The sequence below is a fragment of the Peromyscus leucopus genome, chromosome 3 (genome assembly GCF_004664715.2).
Source record: "Peromyscus leucopus breed LL Stock chromosome 3, UCI_PerLeu_2.1, whole genome shotgun sequence".
NCBI lineage: Eukaryota > Metazoa > Chordata > Mammalia > Rodentia > Cricetidae > Peromyscus > Peromyscus leucopus.
In genome coordinates, this window is record NC_051065.1 from 70,364,354 (window position 1) to 70,382,712 (window position 18,359).

General features: G+C 40.1%; 1 protein-coding gene across 2 annotated transcripts in view; it reads right to left on the reverse strand.

The window, feature by feature from the left end:
- Skap2 (src kinase associated phosphoprotein 2) overlaps nt 1-14,188 on the reverse strand; it is a 162,798-nt gene extending 148,610 nt beyond the window's left edge. The window contains exons 1-3 of one of the 2 annotated variants that reach the window (XM_028864148.2): nt 13,949-14,188; nt 5,144-5,249; nt 4,540-4,565 (exon numbers count right to left, since the gene is read on the reverse strand). In XM_028864148.2, the coding sequence (XP_028719981.1) occupies nt 4,540-4,565; nt 5,144-5,249; nt 13,949-14,015 (199 nt within the window). In that variant the 5' untranslated portion in view covers nt 14,016-14,188. Of the gene's footprint in view, nt 1-4,539; nt 4,566-5,143; nt 5,250-13,665; nt 13,826-13,948 lie in introns of those variants that run through there. The other variant, XM_037203754.1, reaches the window with a different exon arrangement.
- Nucleotides 14,189-18,359: the final 4,171 nt, after the last annotated feature.

The window sequence follows — 18,359 nt, forward strand, 5'->3', positions numbered from 1 at the left end:
GGTGAGTACACGCCTGAGCTGCCCAGCACAGGGAAAGAAAAAAGCCAGACACTAGTGATTGCAGGGTTGAAAAACATTCTCTTGGAATGGTGTCTCATTTAAAATCTACTTCTTTTAATGACTTAAAGACTTGTAAAATTTTCTTTCAAAACTGAGCTTCAGAACGGAGATTAACTTCAATCCTCTTGACAAAGTCACACTGGAGAATACACACTGGGCAGTACTTTCTGAACATCTGCTATGGGATGCATTATCTTATTTCAATAAATCTATAAAGGAAGTAATGCCTAAATCATTACTGAGACTAATACAAGGCAAAGATTTAACTAGAGTGTAACTATTTGTCATAGACCTAATATGTATTAAAAAATTCTAGCTAATGCTCAATAACTAACATTCTTTACAAAAATAGTAATATGTAAACTGCAAAAATAACTAATTTAAGTCACTTTAAGAGGCCTGTGATGGAGAACAATTAAAAAATAATTATGTGTTAAGAGTATGGTGGTGTACGTCTGTAATCCTGAGCTAGAGGTTGGCCTGGGCGAAAATGAGAGACCCTGTCTCAACAAAAAATTTTAATCATACAGCAGAATTCCAATGTGTAGAGACCTTGAACCTACAGGGTTAGGGTTCAGAACGCTTGATAGTAGTATCAGGACATATTTTAACTAAGAAACTTGCATCAGTTATCTGTCTTGCTCAAGAGTTCCACAGTTACAGGGACTTTTTTATTTTAGATGAATTGGCAGTGTTTCTACTGAATAACGGGGACTCTACCAAGCAAACTATGCTCTGCCTAGACCAAATAGTTCTTAATAAAAATTAAGGCATTTAGATAAACAACTGATAATTATTCTAAAGTTAACAACTTGACAGATCTATTCAATGGGGAATCTATGCTCAATTATATAAGAACCTTAAAAAATCAAATAAATGGGAAGGGATGTTTTAAAACAATATCTTCCTTTGGAAATAAATATAAATCATGGAAAGTTTAGCAGTAAGCCTCAACACTGAAAAGCCACTGTAGCAAACTAAGCTATTCCCACAAAACACAGAAATGCCAAAGGAATTCTTCTAAGATCTATACAGTTTAAGATTGCAACTATCATATCAATTTAACTCATTTTAAAGACTGAACACTTCAATCTGCAAACTTTGCTTGGGTAAATCCCAAGATGGGAGATTGTCTACGGTGTAGGGGAAGGAATGAAAAGGGTCCATAAGGAGGAAACGGACACCTGTGAACATTACAGAAATTAATAACTACAGTTATAAATGAGTAAATCTCCATTTATTCATTTTGTTTAAGAACTCTCTACCTGAACCTCTTTCTCACAATAATGATATTAAAATTAACCTAGCACTGACCTAACAAAGGATGAGAAGCAGGAGTACAGAGGTGAATTTCCGCTCACTTCACGGTGATCCCACAGCAACAAGGCAGTGATGGGGAAGGTGGGGGAGAGGGTGAAAACAGGAAAATGCCCAGCTGCCCAGGGGAGACTGGAAGCAGGACAGCAGCGTCAAAACAACCTAGAACTGAATTCCTTCAACACAGAGATCTTTCAAAGAAGATGCTTGCTGGGTAACCACTTTGCAACCAGTAAGTCTCTCTCAGTCCTTTCCTAGTCCTAATAAGCTACAAAATAGTCCTTTTAGAACAAAGCTGAATATATTGTAAGGGTGTGATGGCATAAAATTACTCAGCTTCTCATATTTCTCCAAGGTATACATCTACTTTATCCACGGGCTTACTTTGTGCAGGCAGTCTTGGTGATTAGTTAACTCAATACAGCAGGGCTGAGCTGCAAATGACTTATTTAGAGGAAATGATTAGGGGAAATCTCTGAATTCCACATTATTTGAACTCTTCTTCTAAGCTCATTTTTCAATTTCTATCCAATACTATATAAACTTCCATTCTCTTTGGAGACAAAGAATGTGTCTCAGTAATGTAATTTTAATATCCACACACCTGAACAAGTTCTAAAACAGAATCCCAAAGGGAAAGCCCCGACACTATTACTGAACGACACGCAGTTATACAATGGCTTCCCATTATCATGCCTTCTTAGCTGAAAATGTTTTAATGTACAAATAATTAAGCCACAATGAGAGCTCAATAAATAATCAGTGCAGCAAAACACACTTTTTAAGAAGAGTTAAGATCTGGTATCTGTTATTTCCTCACAAATAATGCATTATATTAAAAAATCATAATCAAAACGAATAAACTCATTTTTGTAGCCACCTAAGTAAATGCAACAGGATTAAGCCCACGGTTTAAGATTCCTTGTAGCACAGAACTGTAAGTACTAGAAAAGAGGAGGAGACATTTTCCTGCTCTTAGCTTTTATCATGTTTATTATCATCTCAGTACGGCAAATCCTCTTCTGGTCCACTTGGCTACACAGATCCCGACAAGCCAATGTCGTAGAAATAGTGACTTCTTGGTAACTGACTGGATGTATGGTCTAAGAGCTTGGTGTCCTGGGGCTGGGGCTGTCCTCTTACTTACTGTCATCTCAAATAGGAGTTATGATTGAGACCCAGTAAGAAGGTGCCACACTGTCTTCTCACCCACACTCAGAAACTAGTTCCACCGATGAACCGACCTCACAGTGTAACCTTTATCCTACCATCCACAAGATGAAGGTCATGACCTGTGAGCTAGCACCCCGGGAATAAGGACAGTACTCAGGTCCTCTCAAAGAACTGGAAATATGGAGTACCTGAGATTCCCAGTGCCTTTCAGCCAACAGCCTCTCAGCTGCCACCTTACCTACACTCCCATATATTTCAAAAACAATGAAACCAAATTCCCATCTCTAGAAACTTCTAAAGTACACATGTATTCAAATCAAAAGACCCGAACTAAGAATAAAAATCAGCATTTGAAAACATATTATTCATGCTATCAAATAAAATTTGTAACTATTTTTACTCATTCTTTGAAAACATGACCTAAGGGCTAGGGACATAGCTCAGTGGTGGAAAGCCTTCTAGCCTGTGTAAATCCTAGCATGTCCCAACTCCTGTGCCACACAAGCATGAGTCATGATCACCCAGCTGAGGTCCACCTACATCCCCATAAAACCACCTCTGTGGTGTAAGACAGCAACAGGTGACCTCTGCTTCATCTAAGGACTCTGTGCAGCAGCAGGGACACACCTGACTGTGCAACAGCAGGGACACACCTGACTCTGTGCAACTGCAGGGACACACCTGACTGTGCAACAGCAGGGACACACCTGACTGTGCAACAGCAGGGACACACCTGACTGTGCAACAGCAGGGACACACCTGACTCTGTGCAACTGCAGGGACACACCTGACTCTGTGCAACAGCAGGGACACACCTGACTCTGTGCAACAGCAGGGACACACCTGACTGTGCAACAGCAGGGACACACCTGACTCTGTGCAACAGCAGGGACACACCTGACTGTGCAACTGCAGGGACACACCTGACTCTGTGCAACAGCAGGGACACACCTGACTCTGTGCAACTGCAGGGACACACCTGACTGTGCAACAGCAGGGACACACCTGACTCTGTGCAACAGCAGGGACACACCTGACTCTGTGCAACTGCAGGGACACACCTGACTCTGTGCAACTGCAGGGACACACCTGACTCTGTGCAACAGCAGGGACACACCTGACTCTGTGCAACTGCAGGGACACACCTGACTCTGTGCAACAGCAGGGACACACCTGACTCTGTGCAACAGCAGGGACACACCTGACTCTGTGCAACAGCAGGGACACACCTGACTCTGTGCAACAGCAGGGACACACCTGACTCTGTGCAACAGCAGGGACACACCTGACTGTGCAACTGCAGGGACACACCTGACTCTGTGCAGCAACTTCAGGTTCACGCCTGACTCTGTGCAACAGCAGGGACACACCTGACTCTGTGCAACAGCAGGGACACACCTGACTCTGTGCAACAGCAGGGACACACCTGACTCTGTGCAACAGCAGGGACACACCTGACTCTGTGCAACTGCAGGGACACACCTGACTCTGTGCAACAGCAGGGACACACCTGACTCTGTGCAGCAACTGCAGGTTCACGCCTGACTCTGTGTGCAGCAACTTCAGGTTCACGCCTGACTCTGTGCAACAGCAGGGACACACCTGACTCTGTGCAGCAACTGCGGGTACATGCCTGACTCCTCCGTGTGCAACTGCAGGTACATGCCTGACTTCTCTGTGTGCAACTGCGGGTACATGCCTGACTCCTCCGTGTGCAACTGCAGGTACATGCCTGACTCCTCCGTGTACAACTGCAGGTACATGCCTGTACTTAGATTGCTCTAACAAACACCTAAGACTATGAAATGCGGAGCAGTCTAGATCTGCTTCTTAATATTCCTCTCAGCAGGGGGAGCTAGCATCCTCATCTTGAAGGTCCACACATAGTATGGACATTAAATTTTTGATTCCAACTATAAAATTTCAGAATGTTAGATTACCCTATTGAAAATCTCCACAAAAGAAAGTCATTTCAGATTTGAAATTTACCTTTGTCTTGAAATTCCTGAAGATAGCTGCAAAATAAAGAAAATAAAACATTTAAATGTGGTTGAAAATCAAAGCAAGGTCTAATTAGTGGCAATAATTCAAATTCAAATCCAAAATCTATATTATAAATATACATCTAGATAAAAAACTATTTCTGTCCTGAAATGGCAATTCCAAGAGGCTTAGGAATTTATAATACATGCATTTTTAAAGATTTAAGTATTAAATAGAGATAATTTTAAAAAAAGATCTAATTGTAGAACATATATCTTTAATATCTATAATATATTACATTTGTTTATTTAATGCAGTAACAATTTAAAAGATTTTCTTTTTCAAGGTCTGATGGGTAGTAAAATCCTCAAATATGTCCTCAGATGCTCAAAATAAACACAGCATTTTTCTAAGACACTTAGAAAAAAATATATAACTATAAACAAAAAGAATATTACATCTGTGTTTAAAACTATTACAGTGGAGATATATTCTGTCCTTAAAAATACTTAACATTAATAAATCAGCACATAAAATTTAACTCCATAATAAACATTAATTAGAGTTATTTCTGAGTAAGAAATAAGTAATAAAAAGGCAAGTGACTTACATAGACTTTACATCTTTTATCTTCTTAATGAGAGAGTCTCTCTTTTCCTTTGCTTTCTTGGATAAATTTTCCCCTTTCAGTGTGTCTGCTACAAATGTTTCAACATCTAAATCATGAAATATAAAAACAGGATACGAATTATAGAAAAGAGCCATTTTTTTGTGAAGACAAATATGTCAATGATTATTTCTACACTTAAGTGTTAATATCTGTGCAGTCTGTGGTAGTTATTTATATCCAAAGCATAACAGTTGAAGTATGTTCCAAAAACTAAGTTGAACAAATCTGCTCACCACTTAGCTAATAAAATCTGTATATTCTACTGATGCTTAGCACAGCAAATGCTATTTGGATGTTTGGCATCATTAAACTAGGACGAAGCACACAAGTTCTAATAAACTACGGTGCCCCATAAAACAAAGTCTCTTCTATAAGACAAGTGGAAAGCTTATATACATGTGCTGCGATTGTTTTATAGTTATTTTTAAGTTGCTATAAGAACAACTCATTTGCCGTATTTTCTAAAAATGAGCTGACATCTTTGAGAAGAGTTTGCTTTTTCCCAGTATAGTCCACTTTCAGGAACACATACTATCTAATGCTTAAAGGAAAAAAGAAATCCCTTCCTTTCTAGCCAAGATTCCCACATCAGACCCTCCTCCTTGCTACCTGCCCCCCATGTGCTGACTCCCTGACAGTCAAAAGACAACCAGTTATGTGGTTCTGTGAGCCCTTGCTTCCCACCCTGCTTCTAGCCACTGGAACACGATTTAAATAAAGAAGTGAAAAATTAGTTCTTCTATTATTTAAAAACATAGTGTCTCAGAAGTAGATTTCTATGGCATCCTATAACATTTCTCATAGTCTCTTCTAAAATTTTAAAACTCAAAATATTTTGTTGGCTAATTCTCTCTCCTATAAAATTTCAAAAAGTCCTTGTTGTTTGATTCCTAGACGTCCGTTCCTATTGTTCATGAAATTCTGGATAGCTTACACATATTTTATTTTCAGAATTTCATGGCTCACTTTAAAATATCATAGAGAATTATATTAAAGTTTTAAACCTGTCTACAAATCACCCACATTTTGTACTAGAAAGATGTGTTTTACTTTCTTTTTATCTAACTACTTTGTCTCTTAATTTACATTGGTAAAAAAATTCAAAACATAATATTACACATAAGTAATGGAAAGTGCAATACTCTCAACTGAATTTGTGATGAACCATTTAAAACCTAATACATAGAATAGAATGCAATCAATTTTAAATTCTTGATTACAAAAAGTATTTTTGCTCCAATTAGGAATATAGATTAAGCTGCTACAGATTCATAATAAGTGCATTTTTTTTTTGCTAAACCAATAATTACAAGGGCAAAAATAAAATTAAAACACGAAACAATCTCTTAAATAACTTCTAGTTTGAAGCCCAGTAACAACATATATGTTAAAAGTAAGTATCAAAATGAAATGAAAGCAAAATGTCCTGGCTCCTCTTTCCTTCTGTGGCCCCTAAATTAAGGAGAAAAGAGGCATCGTCAGAGGTCAGTGTACGTGGGACAAGGTCTCAAGTAGGTTCAAAACAGTCAAACTTGAAGCAGCAGTTTCTGCCCACAGGAGAAAGCCTCCTTTAGACAAGCATACGTTAGCTGGAAGAGAAGACACTGGCTTCCCTAGTATCCACGGAGTAACTGTTTTCAAAAGGTAGACCAAGGAGTAGCAGGCTACTGCTGCTAGCTTTCCCAAGCTCGCCCTACACTTGCAAGACTCAGGGGCACGTAGACTGGTGAACAGTCTGCTTAATGTTATTTTCACTCAATGTTTGCCTTTAATTCCCTCTTCCATGCGTATTTAATTGCCTATTTTACATTTTCATTATGCAATCCCAGTTTAAACAAACAGGATCTATTTTCTATCTCTGGAAGCAATAACAGAAGGAATTACTGCCCAAGTTATTTCTTTAAAGGGTCTTTTCAGTTTTCTAAAAACACAGAAAACACCAAAAAGGCTGCATGCTCTATGTGCTCTTTGCTAAAATCCTCCCAATATGTTCGAAGAATCCATGCCTCTATTTTGAGAACACATTTGTTCAAAGAGTATAGGGGAAAATCCATATTTCTCAAAAGGAAGACTGAGTATGAAAAACATCTATACTCTTAGAATAGTCTTTTTAATATATTTATTCCCAAGCTTTTTCCTAGAAAAAGGCTTAAAAGCAATGAGAAGGATTTTCCAAACACTGGCTTTTTTGATAATTCTCCAAAGAGATGCAGAGAAGAAATTACTTTGCTGCTGGTGGTGTTTAACAAGAACTTTAGCTGGGAAAGGCTGCCATAATCTGGTTTGTTGGATACCCACAGATTGGGTTAGTGTTTAAGCTTTTGAAGTCTAGGGTGCTTCTTAAAATACACACTGTGTCAGATCTAACGGATGGAATACGCTAGCCTGTCCTGGCAGCGACAGCAGCCGGGCTGCGCAGCTCGCCGCCGCCGACTTGGCTCCCCGGCGCCTTTGCCAGCGTCGGAGCAGGGACCAGGTTGTCCTGGGGTGCCCCAGCCTTGCCCCCAGAAACCACTCCAAACCCAGCCAGCCTTAAACCTCGGGGTTCTTATCCATGTAGCTGGGAGCGGAGAGCTGGGCGCAGAGTGCTAAGCTTGGGGCAGCCACGCCAGACAAATGGGGCTGGATCTGTGGCTTTGTACCTCAAAGCCAGAGTAATATTTCAAAAGCCAGCAATAAAACTCTTGGGTAAATCAAGCGCTCCTCTGGCTGGTTGGAAAAGAGACTTGAAGCTTTTTATTGTGCTCTAAATAGCCCTGCAAATGGTAAAGTAGCCTGCCGCGGTGAGCTGGCAAGCCGCTGTGGCCCCTTTTACCTTCCTTCAGGGGTCGTGTCCTTCTGTTCATATGCAGATTTCGCTGACTCCTTTCTGCCTGTAATTCGGGGAAACGTGGTAATTTGACTACAAGAAAAGGTCAGCCTGTGCAGACTGGCCACTGGGCCCCGGGACTGAGACTCCCTTTTTCTCTGAGGGTGAGGCTTTATTTTACCCACCGGCGTCAGCCACGGAAAAGCAGGATGGGGGAAGCTACTGGCTACTGTAGCTTAATAAAGCCTGGGGAAAAGGATGCCACCAACGCAACAGATCCTATGGTCCCTGTCTCTTCTTAGCGTCCCGCAGCCTCCAGGGCTGCAGGGCAGCACAGCCTGCATCTAAGAGCAGAATCACCCCCACTTGCATGGGCCTCCAACCGCAAGTTAGCAACGGGAAAAGGTTATCCTAGCGAAAGTAAACTTGGTGGTAAGGCTTGCTCCTGTTACACCTTAACTTTGTCAAGAGTAAGTAAGCCTTCCAGTGGGAACAGCTGTAAAGATCTGGGGCAAGGCAGCTGAAAAATCAGATTTACAACTGCTTTGTACATAAATGTTAAGGTCTAAAAACAAAATTAAAAGATGACGTGTTCTGGCTCAACAGTCCTTAAGCCGTTAACTCAGAGGCCACTCAGCAGATATCTGACCCCTAGAGGCAAGCACTTAACACCCCACCCACTGAATGGTACTTCCATTCTTTTCCTTTTCTTTGTACGTATGAACCCCTAGAAAAATTGCCACCCTGTCTTCCTTCCTCTAGAGTGAGGGAGTATCACACACACACACACACACACACACACACTATGCTTTCTACCAATGTCCATGGAGATCAAATAGTAAAAAGGTACAAGAACAAAATTCTTCCAACGATAAACTCCTCCAAGAGGCAGTGAGGACTCAGCACCTGCTCTCACCCCCCACCCGCCACAGAACAGCCTAGAATAAGACCTGCAGCCTGGAGGTGGAGAACAGGCCACTAAGGTTAGTAACCTCTTCTGTCCAGCTATACACACATCCTCTGGGATGGCCTGAATCTGCCGATGGGAAAAAGCAAGAACTGGGATGAATCCACCGCCATTTGCTAAGTCCCAGATCAATGAAATAACTGTAAAAACCAACCCTGGCACCCCAAATGGCTTTACTACTTAATTCCCTATGTTTTCCTACCTGATGGCGTGAACCAGATTTTACTTTGTGTCCCTTGAGCTGTTTGTCCCCCAACTTAATGTGGTAACGTAAAGCCTACCCTTTCAGCTATCATCAGAACAGAAGCACACTTTCTCTTCTGTTAAACCAGGAAATGAACTGTTATGAAGAAATGAAGAAAACATAAAAAATCAATTAAACTGGGCACAGGCAGATCAATGGAACCAAATACCCAAAGTTGGAAAAATGGCTAATTGAAAAGGTATTGATTGTTCTGGTCAATGGCTTCCCCTGGACTATCTTGCACTTTCCCATGTTACAGCTGAACTGTGGGCTTCTTAAACATGGAAAGAGACATGAAGAAAGAACACAGATCACCGAGTGCAACGGCTGAAGCGTATCTGAGTTTCATAATCCAATCAGCTACGAAATTTTCAAAACTGGCTTTACAAGCTAAATGGTTTATTTTGATAAAAAGCTGAGCTGTTGAAAGATAAGCCTGGCCATCTTTCAACCACTTTAGATTTATCTAATCAAAATCTTTTCACCACACATTTTCAAAGAAGTCACAGTGAGTAACACATTAGTCTGAGATTTACACTATATCCGCCCACTGGTGGGTAGCATCTATTGTAATGTGTTCAGAATGTGATTGAAAAAGAAATGTAAACTCAGTGGAATGAAAAAGACAGACTTGGCTTTAATTGAAAAAGACAAACTAAATGAATAATGGGTATATAAAACCTAGCCTATGCCACTTTTATCACCCATATACGACACTTAATGTTCAATTTATGAGAGACAACTGAACTGTGTTTCAAACCACCAGAGGCTTCCCTTCCTCTGACATCCTTACCTTCTTTCTACAAGTACCTCAAGGCAGATACCAGCAGAGACAAACATACTTGGAATGCTTACAGCCTGCTCATTTTTTTAGTACATTTAGAAGTTTGAAAGAAACTAATGTGGATTAAGATTAGATTGACTATTTAAATGTGCATAACATCAAGAGACTTACTTAGTAATCCAAGGCAAAAATGCTTTCAATGGAAAGCCATGCCAAAATAGGCCCCAGCAAGAAAAGAGACGGCATTTTACTCTTAAGATAAATAGATAAATAAATTTCCTAATGCTACATATTTCTTTACAGATACTATTTGACCCAGACAAAATCTCTATAAACTTCTGGTCCCTTGATTTGCAAAGTCATATTCCTATTTGTAGAAGAAACTTATCTTAAAGACACCATAGGACGATTTGACTTTCTGATCAAATGTTCTCTTAGCAACTTTATACTCATAGGTTGCCGCTGCCAAAATGGGGCAGACTCATTCTTGCTCTGTGGGCTAATCCAGGTACTAAGAAGTAGGTGCCTATTGGTGACTCAGTAGGTGGCACTCTTCCCTTTGCATACTCAGCCAACGCTCCAGAAGGAACGCTAGATACACCATAAATCTCATATGGAAAATAAAACCAAAAGGCTGACCAAATTATAAATAGGAATTGAAAAGGTGAGGAGCAAACCATACTGTACTTGACATTGAAAACATCCTACCTTGGTTTCGAATGAATTGCATTCTTAATCAAATGCCCCTAAAGGGATTATTGATTACACTGTGTGAAGGTTTTAAAAAAAAAAAAAAAATTGTTCTGGAAATCCCCAATAGGGGGGAAAGGCAATATTTCTAATCAAAACTGCCATCTGAACAAAATCTCAAGGTCACTTTGCTGAAACCATATAGTCACTGTGTTATGGCTTGTTCGATTTGATTTCAATTTTTCAGAGCGCTGATAGCTATTTTCTTCTAATACTGGTTTTATTTTCTAATCTTTATTAAGAAGAAGGTAACGTACTCTTCTAGCTTTCCTGTTGAAATTGTTGTCATGATATGCACAGAGAAGGAGCCCAGATATCTGATTGCAAACTACTGACACACCCATATCTAAAGGGCAATCACACAAACGAGAGCAGCGGGCAGCACCCCAGAGCTGCTCACCTTCTCGCCTGCCACAGGAGAACTCACATAAATCAAGACCATGCTTGCTATTAGTCCCAGTCAAAATATTTGGGTATGGGGTAAGATTAAATGGCCAAGACTTAGGGCTATCCTTTGGTTCTAATTATCCAAGATAAACCTGTTCTTCCATTGTTAGGGAAGGGGTCAAAGGTTGATTCAACAAAATGTTATATAAACTATTCTAAAAAGAATAATTTAACATTTCTTATTTTCAAAAAATAAAAGTCTTCATTTTTTGGTATATTGATGCTATAGAAACTATAACTGTTCAAACTATGCTGTCATTTTTTTCAAGGATATTACTAACTGTGAGTTAAGAATAGTAACTTTAGTTTTGCATTTCCATACAGTCTTTTTAAAGAGGAAAGGAATGAGGAGGGGGCAAATATTGAAATGGTAGTCTAAAGCTACTATCAAAAAGCAAAACAATGACAGAGAGAAACCGTGATTACAAAAAACACATTTGAGCACCTGTCTCTCCATCAAGCAAACACTTAACGTGTGACATATGATGACTTAGCTCATGAGCAGATGAAACATAAAATTAAATGTCATGTTTCTTTCTTCTGATAGCAGAGGATTTTAAATTCTTGTAAAGGTTGGTTCCCTATCTAACTCACACTGTGCCATGAATTTTAAGAGCCTTAACTACTTACAAGTACCAGGATCAGTGCCTCTTCTTATATTTAAAAAGGAACGCACTAAGTAAGGGAACAATGTTTCTAAAATCCAAATCAATTAAAACACTTCACTCTAATTTTACAATTCTATATTTAATCATGTACTATCACCCAAAACATTTGAGTGATGGAATCATCACGTGCATCTCAGTAAGATTCAAGGGTGAAATAATTATTGAGAACATCTAGTATAAAGATGTTAAACATAAAATCTTAACAACCATCTTTGAATACTTAAAAGTTGTTTTAAGCTATGAAGAAGGCTATTTCACTTGTTTAATCCCTTTACTATATACCATATCCATGAGTTTAAAATGTCTTCTAAAAATAAAATGTAATGCAAACTTGTAATCTGCAAATATTTACTGTTTTAATCCCTCGTGTATTTTAGAAAAAGCTGATTTCAAAAACTGTGCTAATACAACCTCTGACTTAAAAGATGGCAGACATATACAGAAAGTTAGCATTAGGAGATAAATGTGTAATTCTGAGCTTTGATTTACATGATACAAGAGAGAGTCACAGAAAATACTTGTAATCTATGAGGGTCAGAGAATGATGGGTCTCATAGCCCATATCATACATACTATGTCAGAAGTATAGCTGTGGATCCACATGATAACTTGCCTACTAAGGGAGCTTTAAAACCAAACAGAGATTTTTTTTTTTTTTAAATTAAAACATATGGACCTAGAATAACCTGAAAACAGTGGCATTTCTGGAATAAAACATTTCTTTGATCTAGTTATTAAGATACTTTTCTAGACATGCAATTCCAGCATTGGACACCCCCCCCCCAAAAAAAAAAGTTAACTATAGTGAAACAAAACTGATTCTCTTATAAGTGCTCATATAATGAAATAAATGCTTCCTTCTATCATCATTTACAGGTCTTTCATCATTTCTCTTAGTGACACTCATTAATGACAAGAAGCATTTCTCAGAGTGACATAGTTTGTCATCACCCTGCATCATGTTCATACAAACACAAGTCTGCATCCATACACATATTTGCATTTTTTGATCTATTCATGATGCACACAATCCAACAGTTTAACAAGGTATTATGATGCTTGTTTTCACACTATTGCAACAGTAAATTATTGTTCCAACTGTTACATTTTCGATGACCTTGTTTTTTAGCAATTAAAATACACAACTTACAACATAAGTAAGCATCTAGGAGAAACTTTCTAATTCAATTATCCATAATCAGCACTGAAAGAAATATTTTAAAGACAACCAAACTAATTCTGACATCTACAAGACAAAATACATGATGGTATCCAAGACCACCAGGATGGGCAAGTCTTGTGCTACTCTAAAAAGATGTGTTTTCTACTTTGTGCAGAACCATAGAGCTTCCCTTGATCCGTAAGTGGAAATACACACCTCTATGCGTTACTGACCTAACAGCAGATTCGTAACAGTACTGAGGAACCACATTTCAACTTCTCAAAGTTCCTATAAATGGGAACGTAAAACCATAAGGGGGAAGATGAGGGTGCAATGATGAACTTCTTTCATCACATGACACAGGAAGTAGGACTTTTAACACATCCTTCCCTTTTGCCCTTTAATAGTTACTGAGGCTGAAGGCAGTGGCCATTTGAAAACCAGGCACCCTTCAAAAATGTAAACATGTTTGACCTGACTGTTCAAGAAAATGGGCGGGGGGCGGGGGGGGGGATTGGAAACAGCACCTTGCCACTTCCTACCTCCCAACACCTGCGGCCCTACAGTCTCTTTGCTAACAGCTGCACCCCTACTGGCCTGACCACCCAGGAACTAGTGCTTGGACATCTACCTTCGCACTTCTCACACATGCATCCATCAACATTTGCTGGCCAGCTTCCGCCCTCACATTCAGGTCTTTAGGAAACTCTCAACTCTCCGTCTCTCCCGGGAGGATCAGCACATTTCAGCATACACGCCCACTCTCTTCTCGTCCCGACACCCGGGCCCCTGATCCCCCTCACTCGGCCCGCCCCCACGGCCAGCAGAAGGTGAAGGCTGAGCGCTTCTGTCCCTGCCGGCTCGCCGTCCCGCGCCCCCGCCCCCAGTGTCACCGCCCCCTTCCCGCTCTTTACCTGCCAACAGGTTCCTAATTTCCTCAGGGATCGGACCGTGAGAGGAGGTGCTGCTGGGGTTGGGCATGGTTGTGGCTGGGACCTGGACTCGCGCTCGCTGTCCGGGAGAGCACCGCGGGGCTGCGAGCCGGGGCACAGCTACGAGGCCGAGGACTCACAACAAGGAAGTCACTGGCTCTCCAGCCAGCAGTCGCTGGACGCCTGGCCCTGCCCCGGCCGGGAGAACGGGGCGGGACCATGGGCGAGGGGGCGGGGAGAAGGGCCTTGGAACCCGACTGCGCTTGCGTAGCCCATGCTTTCTCAATGTCCAAAGAAAGCGCCTCCGGGCAGGCCACGCCCACATCACCTCCGGGCAGGCCACGCCCACACAGGGTGGGGAGCTGGAGGCGGGGCCACAGAGGGAAGGGAGCGGATTGGAGCCGTGTCACCTGACCGGGCCTTGACGCGCGTCCGCGCCATTTTTGGTACTGGTACCGCAGCCACACCTCACTCTTTCTGCAGGATTCCGGAAAATAACGTCCCCGCAGTGCCTTCACGCTTCCCTGTTAAGGGGCCATCTGATTAGTTGTCGTTCACACCAAGGTTTAAACCCCTCGTCTGGTAACCCACCAGGAAGTTTCCACGCACACCCCGCCACTAGCATGGCCTTCTTTGTCTGAATGAAGGTAACCAAGTCCCATTTTCCGCCAGTCCTTCCTGAGCGTCCCACTTCTAAAACGGCGGAGCGTTCTGATTGGCCCTGACATTACTCTTCTACCTATTCTTGGAGAGAATGATTTCTCTTGCTCTGAGGGAAGAAGTTCTAGACATTATCCTTTTGGGGCAGACACCAGAAAGCTAAGTTGATACTAGTACTAATCCATCGGAACCGCTGTCCACCTATAAGTATTTTTTTATTGCTAGTAGTGATTAGAAGAATTTATAAAATCTATTATTTTTCATTTAGTCAGCAAAGACTAAGCCTTCTGCCCTTAAATCATACAGGTTTACTCTAAAACCCCAAAAAGACAAGTTCTGGCTCCATTAGAGTCTTTAAAGTGTGTGTGTGTGTGTGTGTGTGTGTGTGTGTGTGTGTTTAAAATGATAACATTCAAGTGCCATTAATCTTTACAATTACTTACAACCTATTGTATAGGCATATTTGTCATCAAAGAAAATGAAACTACCAGAGTCACTCTAGAATACAGAAGAGGCTGCTAATAGGAGTTCTTCAGATAGGATCTGACAAGGCAAAACATTGGGAGTGTCCACTTCGGTAAATATATGCTTGGAACAGTGCTACTGAAATGCCCCAAGTTGACCTCCCATCTTTCCTTTGGCACATCGTTTTCAAAATGACACGTGAATATCACCTTAACTGCTCTTGTTTCTCTTGGTAGAGACAGTGACTATCATTTATTTTTCCTAGGTACTAATGTTGTACTCTGAACATTGTGTCAAAGCTACAATCAAAATGTAAATTGCTTATTCTTGTACCCTCCAGCTTCTTCTTTAAATTTTGCTTTGTTTTGTTTTCAAGACAGGATCTCACTATGTAGTTCTAGCTGTCCTAGGAACACACTAGGTAGACCAGGCAGGCTGGCCTTGAACTCCTAGAGATCTGCCTGCTTCTACCTCATGAGTGCTGGGATAGCACAGCATGTGCTGTGCCCAGCTTTTTTTTTCCCCCTCCAGCTTTCTTTAGACCAATGTTCGTTATACTTCAATCTGCCTTAGAATCACAGAAAGAAACAACTAAAGTGTGGATTCTTAAGTTCTACCCCAGACATTCTGATTAAATGGAAAACAGTCTCCAATAAATAAATATAAGGTGTGCTGAGATTCGATTTTAAGAACCATTTTACTACTATTTCCTAATTCCTACAGAGTAAAATTCTTAGTAAATGTCATCCCCAGCTGGACTCCTAAGCCTAACATAGAATAATAGCTCTATTAATATTTCATCAAAAAATACCAGTGTTGGGGGATAGCTGAGAGCATGTGTTTAGCATGTACAATTCCCAGCACCAAATGAATAAATATCTGTATTTTTTCAGATACTACTCGTAAAAATTAATACTCAAATGTGCTATGACATTTATGTAATTCTCAAAGAAGCAGTACTAAACACTAATTTTAAAAGGAAAAATTAGGATATTTAGGTGTCCATGTCTTACAAAACAGCAAAGACAAAAACTTAACCATTGAAGTAAAACATACAAAATAATAACAAAAAAGACACCTTCAAAGTGTCTATTTAACCAAAATGGAATGCAAAATTCCTACCCAGATGAGCAATGTGATAAATTATTTTAAAAAAGTACTGACAATTAAAATTCTTTTTTGTGAAGTTAAAAGTGAATTTTGATCTTCCGACTTGAAAGAAGTAAGAACTGTTATTAAATTACAAAATCATCCACTTTACTAAATAAGAAACTATCCTGTGGACAGTTTATGTTAGGAAAAAGTATCCCCTCTTTACTCTCCACATGTGATTCTCTGTCCTGTCACTGTTTTATTAAGAGCCTCTGGATGTCCCTGCCCTTTGTTGCCTTCAGATGAGACTGACCACATTTTTTTAGTTTTCTGTCTTATTTATTTGTACTCAGCTCATTCCACAAAGGAATTGAGGCAGTTTGCTCTGTTTCAAGTAGACAGCTCTCTAGAGTAGATCAAATGGACAGTGTCTGCACTGCTCATTATGACAAGTCATTCTTGTTAGCAAGAGACAAGAAACTGTTAAAATTACCCTAAAATATATAGCATCTAGTAGTCCAAATCAAAAAGGCAATAACAGAAAATGGACTTTTTGTATGAAACACACTTTTCCTATTTAGAAAACCATTTTCAGACACAGGTTTTGTCTGTGTCTATGATGGATGCACTTAGGCGATGCTTTGTGTATGCCGTTATTTTTAGTGTTTCTTGCTAAAGTTACTGCATTGGTTGTAAGATGGAAAGAGAAATAAAGAGAAGGTGAAAGAAATGGATCCTTATTTCTCTTGTCTTCAAATGTTTTCATAACAAGAACTAGTAGAGAAATCAAATAATACTTTTCATACTTTAGTTGTATTAGGATAATAATAATAAATGAAACTTTAAATCTCAACCCAAAAGAGGCTGAGGCCCCTATCCTGTTCCACAGAAAAACCCTAGCCTCTTACAAACTCTCTTGATTTGTTTTCTCAGAAGTAGATACTCCAGTTCAAAGAAAATAGTATACATCCCTAGAACTAAAACTAACCCCCTTCTCTATGACTTTCAAAATAAATGTGGAATGCTGACCCATGACCTGCCCACAGTCCTTTATCTCAAAGAATTTAGATGTGCCCGCAAGAGAAGCTGACAATGGCCAAGACACCGTTTTCTTTGTCTCTCATCTTTATTTTTGTTTAGCTTTCATGTAGAAGAAAGATTATCCTGAGACATAGAGTCTGTTATTTATTTCTGCATAATAAAAGTTAGCAACTTTGTTACACAGCTATGATGGCCAGGAATTCACAAGCAGATTGACATGATCCTGCCTCAGCATCTCTCATGAGGCTCAGTGGCAGTCATTCACAGATTTGACCTTAGCTGAGAGGATCTGACTGATGATAGCTCATCCTTGGACTGCCGGCTGGCACCTTTGGTTCCTCGTCGGCCACTGGAAAAAGGCCTTAGTTCTTGACAGCATGGCTTTCTCTTTGGGGGCGATGAATGCCCTTTTGATATAGCCACTGGCTTTTCCAGAGCAAGAACCAAGAGCTGGAGCAACCAAGACAGACTTGTGCTCATGTAAGCTGAGACTCTTAGACAAAAGAAGCAACTGAGCTGGTGTTTAGTTCTAAGTTTAACCCATGAAAAACTCTTAAACCTGTCTTTCAAGTCACCTAGTAATGGCTTCTGAAGGGTGTTTAGAAACAAAGATTTGTTTTGTTCCCTAGATTATCTTTGTTTCCATTTGAAGTTTCTAAATATAATGTGAGTTTATCATTGTGTAGCAATAAACAAGAAAAAATTATATTCCCATTGGAATTCATATGAATTTATCCCCCTTAAAAGATGTGACATTGAACTCGAGAACCAGAAAGTTCTGGTAGAAGTAGCTCATGACTGAGCTTTTTTGTTAATGCTTTCTTTCTCTTGGGTTGTCTGTGCCAGATCGAAGTCACAGCCAGTGCTTGCTAGGCACATGTTCTATCACTGAGCTGCAGTCCCAGCCCACACCATAATTATTACTCTTTTCAGTATAGTTTATTACAACAGCAAGACAACAAACACATCCATTCAATTTGCTGCCCCTCTCATTTGCGTATATGTGTACCCAGATCCTCTTCTGTCTAGAGTAATCATTTTAATATAAGGAGAATAAACAGTTTTACATTGATTGGATTTGAGTTCCATTCTATGTCTTTAGGATTCTGTCAGTTAGGAATAAGATGAGAGAGCC